The sequence below is a fragment of the Phascolarctos cinereus genome, unplaced genomic scaffold, assembly GCF_003287225.1.
Source record: "Phascolarctos cinereus isolate Bilbo 61053 unplaced genomic scaffold, phaCin_HiC Scaffold_2;HRSCAF=192, whole genome shotgun sequence".
NCBI lineage: Eukaryota > Metazoa > Chordata > Mammalia > Diprotodontia > Phascolarctidae > Phascolarctos > Phascolarctos cinereus.
The window spans coordinates 322133380-322146459 of record NW_027555625.1 but is presented as its reverse complement, the minus strand read 5'-3'; the positions used below and the strand labels follow the sequence as shown (position 1 = coordinate 322146459).

At 38.2% G+C, this 13080-nt stretch overlaps 1 protein-coding gene across 8 annotated transcripts in view; it reads left to right on the top strand.

Annotated features, from left to right (window-relative positions):
- The window catches only part of CHD6 (chromodomain helicase DNA binding protein 6), a 183841-nt gene that overhangs the window by 122070 nt on the left and 48691 nt on the right, over nucleotides 1-13080 (top strand). For all 8 annotated transcript variants that reach the window (XM_020998890.2, XM_020998891.2, XM_020998892.2 and 5 more), the window contains 5 exons: nucleotides 640-835; nucleotides 2589-2753; nucleotides 7578-7757; nucleotides 9186-9296; nucleotides 12303-12505. In XM_020998890.2, coding sequence (XP_020854549.1) covers nucleotides 640-835; nucleotides 2589-2753; nucleotides 7578-7757; nucleotides 9186-9296; nucleotides 12303-12505 — 855 coding nt within the window. The remainder of the gene's footprint in view (nucleotides 1-639; nucleotides 836-2588; nucleotides 2754-7577; nucleotides 7758-9185; nucleotides 9297-12302; nucleotides 12506-13080) is intronic.

The following is a 13080-nucleotide window of genomic DNA, read 5'->3' as shown; positions in this document are numbered from 1 at the left end:
TAAATCATAAAGTATTCTAACTTAAATCATAAAGTATGCCAACGTGACAATGACCGACTCAATCTGAGTCACACAGTGAGGCATCTGAGTAGATCCTTGAGTAAGGTTTTGGTGGGAAGTGATTATCATTTTCAAACTACCGTAAAAGGTGGCAGGGTTTTGCTTAATTATTTAAATTTCATTGGCCCTGAGGTTTTTTGCTTAATATTATAAATAGTTTCCTGAGACTTTTGGTTGTTGCCTGAATCTTATGATCAGATTTGGGTCACATCTGACTTTCCCTTAAAAGAAAAGTTAAACTGAGGATTATATAAAATTAAATTTGGGGTTGACTTTGTTGTTCAGCCCTTATAAAGGAGATAAGTATTACTCCAGTTCTTTTTAAACTTTTGAATTTTGTTACTAATGTTAGTTAATAACTGATGTTTCAGAGGAAGATATTGTTACCCAGTGTAATAGTGGGTAATAACTTTTAGATTTTGCAAAAAAGATTCCTTTTTGGTCATTGGGCTGTTGTGTGCATATAGGAGGATAAAATTTAAAGTCTTAGTCCAATAAATTTCCTATGTTTTTAACTATTCTCCCTTTAAAATGTGCTTATTTGCTGCTTAAACTCTCACTCTTTTGGGGTTCCTCCAGGTACACATATGAACGAATTGATGGCCGAGTACGAGGAAACCTGCGCCAAGCTGCTATCGATCGTTTCTGTAAGCCAGACTCAGATCGCTTTGTCTTTCTCCTGTGCACCCGAGCTGGAGGCCTTGGTATCAATCTCACTGCTGCTGACACCTGCATCATTTTTGATTCAGATTGGAACCCACAAAATGATTTGCAGGTAACTATAAGGTTGATAAATATTTCCCTTGGTCACCCTAGAGTCCATAAACTAAAGGTAGTAGGCCCAAGTTCATGCTGTAAAAGGGTACTTCTGCCTTACTAGGCAGTGAGCACTAGAGATCTAGGTCAGTAGTTTCTGTCATATGGGAAAACTTAAGATGGAAACATTAAGCCTTCCACTGAAAAGGATTCTTTGCTTTCTACTTTGAATTGCAACATTAATTCAGATTGCTAATTTTTTTTATCCATAATTTCATTGATGTGGCTACTCTTTCATCAATACAAATTCCAACACTTCCATAGTTCACTTCTGTTGTTAATGAGGAAACTATGACCCAAAGAAATTATGCATGGACTAATTTCTTTTGCTTTCCTGATCTTCAATCAGTATTGCATTCTTATCTCATTTTCAGATTTTCAAATTTAGAAAACAGAGACTCTGTAGAAGCCTTCTTTAACTTTTTAGAGATATTTGTAATTTGGGCTATTCCTGAAACTTCAAATATACCAACACTGAGGCATTCAGATAAAGATTATCCTCCCCTCTAGTCAGCAGTTTTTATTCGGAATGTTTCTCGAGTTCATGTTTATAAATTGTGTATAGGGCCAGTTTGTAAGTAACACAAGAAAATTGGTCTCATTGCTTTGCAAACATGTCTTAATTTTGAATAAAGTTATGTTGACCAATTTTATCACTTGCCTTTTTTTAATACCAGATGTCTCTGAATGACTTTAGATTATTTCCAAAAATCTAATTATTTTCAGATGATGAAGATTTGTTACCACTTAGCAAATTGCGAAGAATGTGGCTCAGTCCCTGAAAGCATTGCCAACAAAGGAATTCCCCAAAATATTTTAAGCAATAGCAGCACTGTTAGAATAAGCATATGGCTTTCCAGAGTGACTACTTGGAGAGTTCAGCTTGAATTTAGCTGCCTACATTGATTTTTTTAAAAAATCAGGCATATTCTTCTACATTAAATAATTCCTTATAGTAGGAAATACAGCTTCTGCCTGTTAAATCAATAAGCAGTTATTAAGCACCTGCTACATATTAGGTTATGGGGTTAGAATGCAGAAAAATGGAACTCTCTCTCTCTTCCAGGAAATTGCAGTCTATCAGAGAAAAAAAATACACACATATAATAAATGCAAAATGTATCAAGGTAATATGGAGTTGGCTGAGGCACTAACAGCTAAGGGAGATTAGGGAAAGCCTCAGCTAAGCTTTGAAGGAAACTAGTATATTTCAGGCATGGGAAACAGTCTGCTAAGACAGAGGCAGGAGGTGGGAACATAAACTATAATGATCAAGGAAGAGCAAGGCCTCATTTGTCTGGATCTTAAGAGTACATGAACAGAAGTGTAATAAGTTTGAAAACTTAGGTTGACCCTAGGCCATGAAGGGCTTAAAATGTGAAAGAGGAGTTTGTATTTTGTCCTAGAGGCATAAAGGACCAACTGCTTGAGATCCTTCAGTTGGTGATCACATGGATTGTCCCTGGCTTTAAGAATAACGTTGGTAGGTGTGTGGAGGCGGAGGGATTGGAAAAGGGAGAGATACTGTAGAAAGACCAGTTAGGAAGCTATAGTCTAGGGGAGATGTGATGAGGACCAGAACCAGGAAGTGTAGTCATGTGAGTAGAAAAAAATGGGCTAGATATAAGCAGTGTGGTGGTAAAAGCTATAAAATTTCGAAGTTAATCAGATAAGTGAATTAATGTGTTCTTTGGCCTTATTAATTTCACTAGGCTCAAGCTCGCTGTCACCGAATAGGTCAAAGCAAGGCTGTGAAGGTCTATCGTCTCATCACTCGAAATTCCTATGAACGAGAAATGTTTGACAAAGCCAGTCTGAAGTTGGGGCTGGACAAAGCTATCTTGCAGGATATTAATCGAAAGGGAAGCACAAATGGGGTGAGTATAACCACCTGTGTTTTCTGAATGTCATTCCTGCAGCTGCACTGCGTGTTACAGAGTAATGTGGGCTTTTCTTGCCTGTTGTCAGTATCCTAGCAAGCCTAACTCCTTGGTTCCAGGCAAGTATTCACTTGCCTCATTTAAAGCATTATTAGTTCTATGTAGTCAACCCTTGCATTTCAAAGTAGGTTATAGTCATTGCCTGGTTAATTATTAAGCTTTATTTAGATCAGGGTTTCTTAACCTTTTTTGTGAGGTACAGTAGATAGAGAGCTGAGTCTGGAGTCAAGAAGACCTGAGTTCAAATCTGGCCTTAAACACTTACTAGTTCTGTGACCCTGGACAAGTCATTTAACCTATCAGTAAGAAAGGCCTGAAGCTTGGGACAGTGCCCCCTCTACCCCAGGAGCAGAGACCCGCTTTAACATAGAGCAAAAAGTCAAGAAATATTCAGGGAAAATGAAGAAACAACAACCACCAAAAAAAACCCCTGGCCATAGAATGTTACTATGGTGACAAAGAAGATCAAAACGCAAACTCAGAAGAAGACAACAAAGTCCAAAGCCTCAAATAAAGATGTGAATTCCTGTCATGCCGAGAAGGAATTCCTGGAAGAGCTCAAAAAGGATTTGAAAATCAAGAAATGAGAATGGTGCAAGAAAATCATGGAAAAAAAAAGAATTAAAAGCTTGGCAAAGGAAGCATTAAAAAATACTGAAGAAAATAACATGAAAAGCAGAATTGTCCAAATGGAAAAAAATATATAAAAAATTCACCAAGGAGAACTCCTTAAAAAACAGAATTGACCAAATGGAAAAAGAGTTACAAAAATTCACTGAAGAAAAGTACCCTTTAAATAGTAGAATTGGCCAAATGGAAAAAGAAGTACAAAAGCTCACTAAAGAAAATAATTCCCTAAAAGTTAGAAATGGGCAAGTGGAAAGTCATTAGACTTTATGAGACATCAAGAAACAATCAAACAAAATCAAAAGAATGGAAAAAAAACAGAAGAAAATATGAAATATTTCATTGGAAAAACAACTGACCTGGAAAATAGATGTAGGAGAGATAATTTAAGACTTATTGGACTACCTGAAAGCCATGATCAAAAAAGAGCCTAGACATCATCTTTCAAGGAAGGAATTATCAAGGAAAACTGCCCTGATATTCTAGAAATGGAGAGGATCCACAGATCACCTCCTGAAATAGATTCCAAAATAAAAACTTCCAGGAATATTATAGCCAAATTCCAGAGCTCCCAGGTCAAGGACAAAATATTTCAAACAACCAGAAAAAATCTGTACGTCACAGAGCCACAGTCAGGATAACACAGGATTTAGCAGCTTCTACATTAAAAAATCAGAGGGCTTCAAATATGATATTTTGAAGGGCAAAGTAGTGAGGACTACAATCAAGGATCACCTGCCCAGTAAAACTGAGGATAGTCCTTCAGGGGAGAAGATGGATGTTTAATGAAATAGAGAATTCAAACATTCCTGATGAAAAGACCAGAGCTGAATAGAAAATTTTGACTTTCAAATACAAGATTCAAGAGAAGCATAAAAAATTATATGGAAAAGAGAAATCATAAGAGATTCCATAAGGTTAGACTGTTTACATCCCTACATGGGAAGATGCTACTTGTAACTCCAAAGAACTTTCTCATTATTAGGACAGTTAGAAGGAGACTGTATAGATAGAGGGCACAAGTGTGAGTTGAATATGCTATGATATCTAAAAAAATAAAATTAAAGAATGAGAAGGAGGAATGAAGTAGGAGAAGAGGAAAGGGCAAGGTAGAATAGAGTAAAGTATCTCAATAAAAGAGGTATGAAAGAGCTTTTACAGTAGGGGAGAACATGGGGAGTTGGGTATAGAAATCTATATTACCCTATAAAAAAGTAGGAAGAGAAGGGGATAAGAGAAGGAGTGGGGCAGCTGATAGAAGAGAGAGCAGATTGAAGGAGGTGATAGCCAGAAGCAAAACACATTTTTGAGGATGGACAGGGTGAAAGGGGAGAAGGGGAAGAGGAGAGAGAGAGAGAACAGGTCAGAGGGGAATACACAGTAATCATTAGTGTGAAAAAAAATTTGCAGGAAATTTCTCTGATAAAGCCCTTATTTCTCAAATATATAGAGAAATGAATCACATTTATAATAAGAGCCATTTCCCAATTGATAAAGATATGAATAGATAGTTTTCAGATGAAGTAATCAAAGCTATCTGTAGTCATATTAAAAAATGCTCTGCCACTATTGATTAAAGAAATGCAAATTAAAACAACTCTGAGGTACCATCCCATACATATCAGGTTGGCTACTATGACAGAAAAGGAAAATGACAGATGTTGGAAGGGATGTGGGAAAATTGAGACATTACTGCTTTGGGTGGAGTTGTGAACTGATCCAGCCATTCTGCAGAAGAATTTGGAACTGTGCCCAAAGAGCTATAAAATTGTGCCTTTCCTTTGACCCAGCAATACCATCACTAGGTCTATGTATCCCAAAGAGAGAAAAAACAAAAAGGAAAAGAATGTATATATACACACATATTTCTAGCAGCTTTTTTAATGGTGGCAAAGAATTGGAAATTGAGGCTGAACGAGTTGTAGTACGTGATTGGTGATGGAATATTATTATACTATACTATGAGAAATGACGAGAGGATGCTCTCAGAAAAACCTGAAAAAACTTACATGAACTGATGCAAAATGAAATGAGCAGAACCAAGAGAACATTGTACATAGTAACAGTAACATTGTACAGTGATCAACTGTAAATGACCTAGTTATTCTCAGCAGTACAATGATCCAGGGTAATTCCAAAGGACTAATGATGCAAAATGCTATCCATCTCCAGAGAAAGAACCAATGGAGTCTGAATGCAGATCAAAGAATACTTTTTTTTACTTTATTTTTTGGGGGGGTTTTTTGGTGGGGAGAGTTATGTTTTCTTTCACAACATGACTGATATGGAAATAAGTTTTGCATGATTCCACAAGTATAACCTGTATCAAATTGCTTGCCTTCTCTATGAGTGGGGAGAGGAAGGGAGAGAATTTGAAACTCATAATTTTAAAAAATGAATGTTAAAAAATATCTTTACATGTAATTGGGAAAAAATAAAATACTAAATTAAAAAAAGAAAGAACTGCTTAAATAGTTGGTCAATGCTCTGATTTCCCAATATAATAAAATAATATGAAGAAGGAAAAAACCTGAATGGCTTGAGGTAAGAATCTTGTTCCCTGGAGTTTAACTTGTGCATGTTGTAAAATACAGGCAACTAAAATGTCTTTGAAACAGGACGCTGTGCTATTTTAAGTTAAAATTTTCAGATGTTGCAGTGTCTTGTTACTGTAATGAGTACATCAAGTCATCAGTGCAGGACAGGAAATGTAATAGTTTTAGTCTGTGATAATTGGCACAAAGAAAGCCACATTCTTACTAGGAAGTAGGGTTTTCTTTCTTTCTTATTTGTAACAACTTGTTGAAGTAATCATACCTCAGCAGTATTCGGCATTCATTAATCAGACACTTAACTAGCTGCGAGCCACTCAGGAAGACAGAAGATTTAAAAAACAACAACAACAAACACACTGTGTTCTCTTGCAGAACTAGAAGTCCAGGAGCATAGATAAAATATATGCGTAAATATTATGTTGAAAAGTAGAATATAGTAAGAGTACAAGAGGTACATAAACAAAAGTACTACAGTAGTGAGAATAAGTTAAGAAAGGAGAGCCTTTTTAATACAAAAACTGATGTTACTTCCAATATGTAGCCTTTTTAGTCCACAGTGTCCTCATCTTACAGATGACAAGGTTTGACTCAGGGACCTTTCAGGTTCCTTCCCAGCTCTGAATCTGTCATCCCAATGTACGTATTTTGTATAAATCGCCCTTTGCTAGCTCATATGGCACATCTGGACATTTTTAAATTTTTTTTTTTCTATTATATGTAAAGGTTGGGGGGGGCGGCTAAGTGACTTGCCCAGGGTCATACAGTTAGTATGTGTTACATGTCTGAGGCTGGATTTGAATTCAGGTCCTCCTGACTCCAGGGCAGGCACACTATCCATTGCACCACCTAGCTGCCCCTGTAAAGATTTTTAACATTCGTTTTTTAAGAATTTTGAGTTTTAAATTCTTCCCTACCCCATCATTGAGAAGGCAAGTGATTTGATATAGACTATAGATGTGTGGTCGTGCAAAACACATTTCTATTTTATTCATGTTACAAAAGAAAACTCAGACAAAAAAACCAAAATATAAAGTAAAAAAGAGTATGTTTCGATCTGCATTCACACTGCATCAGTTCTTTCTCTAGAGGTGGATAACGTTTTTCATCATGAGTTCTTCAGAATTGTCTTGGATCATCGTATTGCTGAGAATAGCTAAGTCATTCATAGTTGATCATTATACAGTATTGTATCACTGTGTACGATATTCTCCAGGTTCTGCTCAGTTCACTTTGTATCAATACATGTAAGTTTTCCCCATCAGGACATTTTTTTTAAGGATGTTGTCAAACTGAAGAAATCAAAATGCCAATTCTTCCCTTTTCCGTAATGTGTGTACGAATCTTCTTTTAGTAATTTTGTGATACTTGGCAACAGCCTTGATCCACTAAATCCTGGGGCAGTGTGTCATGCTCAGAACTTGTGTATATCACAAGTCTGTAGTAGAAACAATTGTCAACTCAGTGTAAATTAATTCCTTAGATTCCTTAAATTTTTACTTCCTTAAAAACAGTGCATTTTCTTTTCACTTTGGCAAATGCCTTTTCTTTTTCTTTTTTTGGGGGGGTGGTGGTGGTTTAGGTACAGCAGCTCACAAAGATGGAGGTGGAGGACTTGCTTCGGAAAGGAGCTTATGGAGCCTTGATGGATGAAGAAGATGAAGGTTCCAAATTTTGTGAAGAAGATATAGATCAGATCCTACAAAGAAGAACCCACACTATCACCATCCAGTCTGAAGGAAAGGGATCTACCTTTGCCAAGGTACAGAGCTTTTTTGCTAATCACTTAAGTCTTCTCCTGCCCACTTACCATCAGTCTTCTCTGGCTCGGGCAGTTTTTTCCTTTGGCTTTTACCAGCCAAGATTCTGATTCTCTTAAGTGTAAATACACACAAAAATTATAGGAGTCCATATGAAAGTGTGTGGTTATACACACTCATTTCAACTGCTGCTCATTTCAAAATTCAGGTCCGTATGTGGGGGCAAAATGTAGTATCCCAGACAAGACAGAAGACCATTTCAAACTGAAGTTTAGTGTTCAAAATAACAAGTATCTTGGTGATATGGGCCATAGATATATTCCAGCAGGGGTACATTTGAATCATAAAATATTATACGAATGAGTATTCCTTGATTAGTATCTAAGAATAGAAATTCTTATAGACAGTTTAGTTCTAAAAAATACTGGAGATTTATATTGTGTGTGTTTATGTATTTTTAATTCCATGGGAATAGAGATTTCACCCGAGATATTGACGGTAATGACATGATGATAACATATATTTATAAAGCTCTTTGCATATATTGTCTTAATATCACAACATCCCCTGTGAGGTAGGTATTATGTTCCCCATTTCACAGATAAGGAAGTAGACTTTGCAGTGTTAACTGAGTTGCTCACCTACCTGGTAAGTGGCAGAGACCAGACTTGAACCCAGTTTTCAGATTTATAGCTCAGTGCTCTTTATACCATGGCAGAATGACCTCTCAGCATTGTGTGGCTGCTTAGATCCATGTTTTTCTATAGGCCAAAGGAAAGAGCCCTTTCCTCTTGCAGTATTTGATTTATTTTTCATCAGGATACTTTATGCTTTAATTTATAAAGAGAGTGATACTAATGCTTTCAGTGAAAATAAAAGCCAAGTAGTGCTTCTCTAGAGTTAACCCTTGCAAGGTTACTGCCTCCAGATATGGAGGGTAGCTAGATGGCTCAATGGATAGAATACTGGACCTGATGTCAGGAAGACAGCTTACTGAGTTCAAATCTCCCTTAGACACTTATGACTCTGGGCAAGTTACTTAACCTTTTTGCGTCAGTTCCTTGCTATTTAAAATGAGTTAGAGAAGGAAATAGCAAACCACTCCAATGTCTTTGCCAAGAAAACCCTAGTTGGGTCATGAAGAGTAGGACATGGCTGAAAAACAGTAGCAAAATTTATTTTCTTATTTGAAGAGAACTAGGTTGAGTATGAATGTCCAAATTTTGAGTTAATATTCAGTGAGTCTATGGATGAAAATGAAGCTTTTTGCACTGGCTTTTAATAAATGAATAGACTTGAGCATCATATACCTTTATCTGTGGTATTCTATTGAAAGTTTTAGTTTTGAATGTGTATGAAATAACTCAAGCGTATTACTAGTTCATGCTCTTTGACTGCAGTTTGTTGATGTACTGTTATCTTCTTCACAGGCTAGCTTTGTGGCTTCAGGGAATAGGACTGACATTTCCTTAGATGACCCCAACTTTTGGCAGAAATGGGCTAAAATAGCTGAACTGGACACTGATGCAAAGAATGAGAAGGTAGAGGGTCAAATATGTTTTGGTTTATATTTGTTTATTTCTGTATTGATTAGGACAAAACATCAGAACAAAAATATACCCACAACTTAGGTAACTGTGGGAAATTCAAATCTGAATTTTAGTGCCAAAAGAGAGCATTAGTGATCATGTGATCCACACCCCCTTGCCCCTCCAGGCATGCTCTAATATCTTTACTTTTAATTGGTATTTTGTGTCTCATTTTTTAAAGTTTGCATTTTTTTTAAAGTTCATTTTTAATACAGTTTAGTTATTAATTTTTTAAGTTGTTTCAGCTTAGTTTATTTAATAAATAAAAATGGCCTTTATATTTGAATATTCAGTAAATGTCAACCTTAAAAAAAATCCACGTGTGTACACCCTAAAGAAATGTGCTATGCATGCCTATGTTTATGGATGAAGAAATTGAGTCCCAGAGAAGCTTGCCCTAGATCATGCAGTGGGTTAGCGGAAGAGCCAGGTCTTAAAATCCAGTTCTCCTGTTCCCAGCTCAGTGTTCTTTACATTTTACCTCCACAACCTGTCCTACTTAGATACAAACACAGTGAAAATATTACTCAAGATTCCAAAGGGGCATCACGTCTGCCCACCTTTTCCCTGTACTAGTTCCTCCCTTTTTGGGTCCCTGAAAGGTGAAAAGGATTACACAGATTACTTAAAATGTAGTTCCTGTTTCTACATGTTCATTCTGATAGAGCTGAATTTCTTGAAATAGAAGAAACACACAAAAAAACCCCACTTCTCTTTAGTCATGAGCTTAAAGTTTTAGAGTTTGAAGTGATCTTGGAGGTCATCTAGTCCAATGTCTTCATTTTGCAAATGAGGAAGCAAAGACCTAGAGCTGCTAAGTGACTTGTCCGAGGTCCCAGGGAGGCAGCCAGTGGCAGGGCTGGGATTTTAACCCAGAGCCCATGTGCTTTTCATTGTGCTCTGCTGCCTTTGAATAATGTGGGATTGGAAGCAGCCAACCATCCAGTGACTAGCACCGCTCTGAAAACATCTGCTTTTAGAAGGGATAGGTAAATAGAAAAAGCCTGGAATTTTCTTTATGGCTTGGACCTGTGGTAGAAGTTTCCCCAAGAGCCACATACGGGTGTATAGCATAGTTAGCAAAGATATATTTTCAGTATGATTTCTATGATTTGCAGTTTTATAATGCTCACATGGACTGCGTCTGTTTTCAAGTAATTTTCTAATTGAAGAGTTTTATTGCTACCTTCTAGCTTATTACTTCTGGATTTTTTCCCTTTCTCACCCAGTCACTATTATCAAACTAAATTCCTCCTGTGGGTTAGGGGACATGCAGCGCTAGGGAATTAGGACAGGGGGCTCCAGAGCTAAGAACAGAGCCCATGGAAAAAGGAAAGGACCCAGGAGGAACTTACGAACTATCACTACCTGTCCTGGATTGGTCCTGGGTGGCCTAGCAGATTGCCCTTCGTTGCTACTTCATACAGTCACTTAGAGTTTTCATGATGTAGTAAATTCTTCCAGCTTTTTAAATGGGAACCAGGAATGAATGAGTACTGCTATCCTGGTAATGATGTGGAAGACTTAGCACCATAGACTCTTAGATTTAGTACCTTGGAGGTCAGCTAGTCCAACCCTCTAAGAGAGGATCATCTACTCCCTGCTTTGATACTTACTTTGACAAAGAGCTCACTGTTAAGATTAGGATAGTGCATCAAGTAATGAGTTAAGGCTCAGGAGGCAGTTCAGCCCTTTTCCCCAAGTCTTTCTGTATGTTAGTTTTTATGAATCTCTCCCTCACTTTATCAGCTCACCTTAAAATAAATATAGTACACAGAGGCACACCTGCTTATACCTTGCAATACCCCCTCTACAGCCACAGCTGAGCCCACCAGATGTTTTCAAGAACTCTGTTACAGGCTTTAAAATAAATAAAAGGACTGCACGTTTACTTGGGATTTACAAATCCCTTTCCTCACAACAATCCCATGATGCAGGGCAAGTATAATCACATCTTTCTGGGGGTGAAACTAAGTCTCAGCAAGAGGAAGTGACTTGCCTGGGGTCACACAGTTTGGGGTCTTTTGGCTCCAATTCCAACATTCTTTCTACTGTAGTGTGTTTGTTACCCATGTTAAACTTACCCGTTGTTTTATAATCAGGTTCCTCTCTCTTTGATATAGGGGAGGAAAATAACCATTATGTCCTTAGTGACATGAAGCAAGACTTTTAGACCCAATAAACAGTTTTGTTGCCCATTTTAAAGTTTGATTTTAGCCAGTGAGGCGAGCATGGAAGACACTACAGGAATCAAGAGGGAAGACCTGAGCTGTAGGCGGTGGGGGGGACTAAGTCACGCTGGCTGACCTTGAGGGAAATGGCCTTTGACACTATATCAATAGGTGAAATCTTAGAGCTAGAAAGGATATTTCTGTGAAAGGCTTTTCTGTAGTTCAATTGTCTAAAGCATTGTCATTGGAAAATGGATAACGAATCAGGGTGAGATAGATAGAAAGGTGACTGACGGCGTCTCCGGAGTTCAGCTTGCTTTCTGCGTTCTAAGCCAGCAGCTGGGGTCACCACTGTGGTTTCTCTTGGCAAGATCAAACTGCCACTTTGGACCTCATGGGACTTTATCTTTCTGAACCTCTATGAGACTGGTTGCAGCAACAACATGGCTATGGACAGCACTAAGGACCGGGGAGCACATTTATTTAAAACAAAAAACAGAAAAACAAAGAAATTTCCTCTTCTTGTCATGGGGTGGCAGACTTATTTAAGAGAATTCCTCCTACTCTTTCTGCTGTGATAAGATTTATGTTTTGGGAGGCAGGCAGGGCCCAGGGTTTGTGCCTGAGAATGGCTCTTTTAGATGCAAAGAGGGCTGGCAAAGGATCACTTCTGTGTGTGTGGATGAGAAAGAAAGAGAGAGAGAGAGAGAGAGAAGAGAGAGAGAGAGAGAGAGAGAGAGAGAGAGAAGAGGTGCTTCTCCCACAACAGCCCCCTCTCTGTCTCTAGGAAAGCTTAGTGATCGACCGGCCCCGTGTGAGAAAGCAGACCAAACACTACAACTCTTTTGAGGAGGACGAGCTGATGGAATTTTCTGAGTTAGACAGTGACTCTGATGAAAGGCCCACCCGATCGAGGCGGCTAAATGAGAAAACCCGGCGCTACCTCCGGGCAGAATGCTTCCGGGTAGAGAAGAACCTGCTCATCTTCGGGTGGGTATCTGTTATGCCTGCCTGTTCCTCTCTGTCATGCCACTCCCACAGGGTTTGTTGGGGATATCTAACAGGTCCTGTCAGCCCTGGCTTTGGTTTTTTTCTGAAGTCTCACCGGTATTCCATTCCTTCTGAGGGAACCATTAAGGCAGAACAGTTTTACCTTAGAGTTCCCTTGGGTTACTGTGAACTTCACTCAGTATTTTACTCACCAGGATTTTATCTTCTGCTCTCATTCTCACCTCCATAGCCAACTTACTGCTTAGTTCTGTTTTATTTTATTTTTCTATCTGCTTTTCACTCAAGAAGGATAAAGCACCCCATGTAACAGGTGCTAAAATCAAAGAGAAAAAGTCATATGGCCCCTTTGGCTAGGGTGAAAGAAGAAAGCTTTGGCATTCACGTCTTGATGTGAGAATACTACATGCACTAGGTACTTAACCTTGACTCTGCTTTATTCACCTGGGTTCTCTGTACTCACAACACTTTGTAATGGCATCATGGGGATGTTAGAGAGACTGGAGGCAAAGAGGGTAGCTACTGGGAGGTTTTGTACTCATTTAAACCTGGTTTCA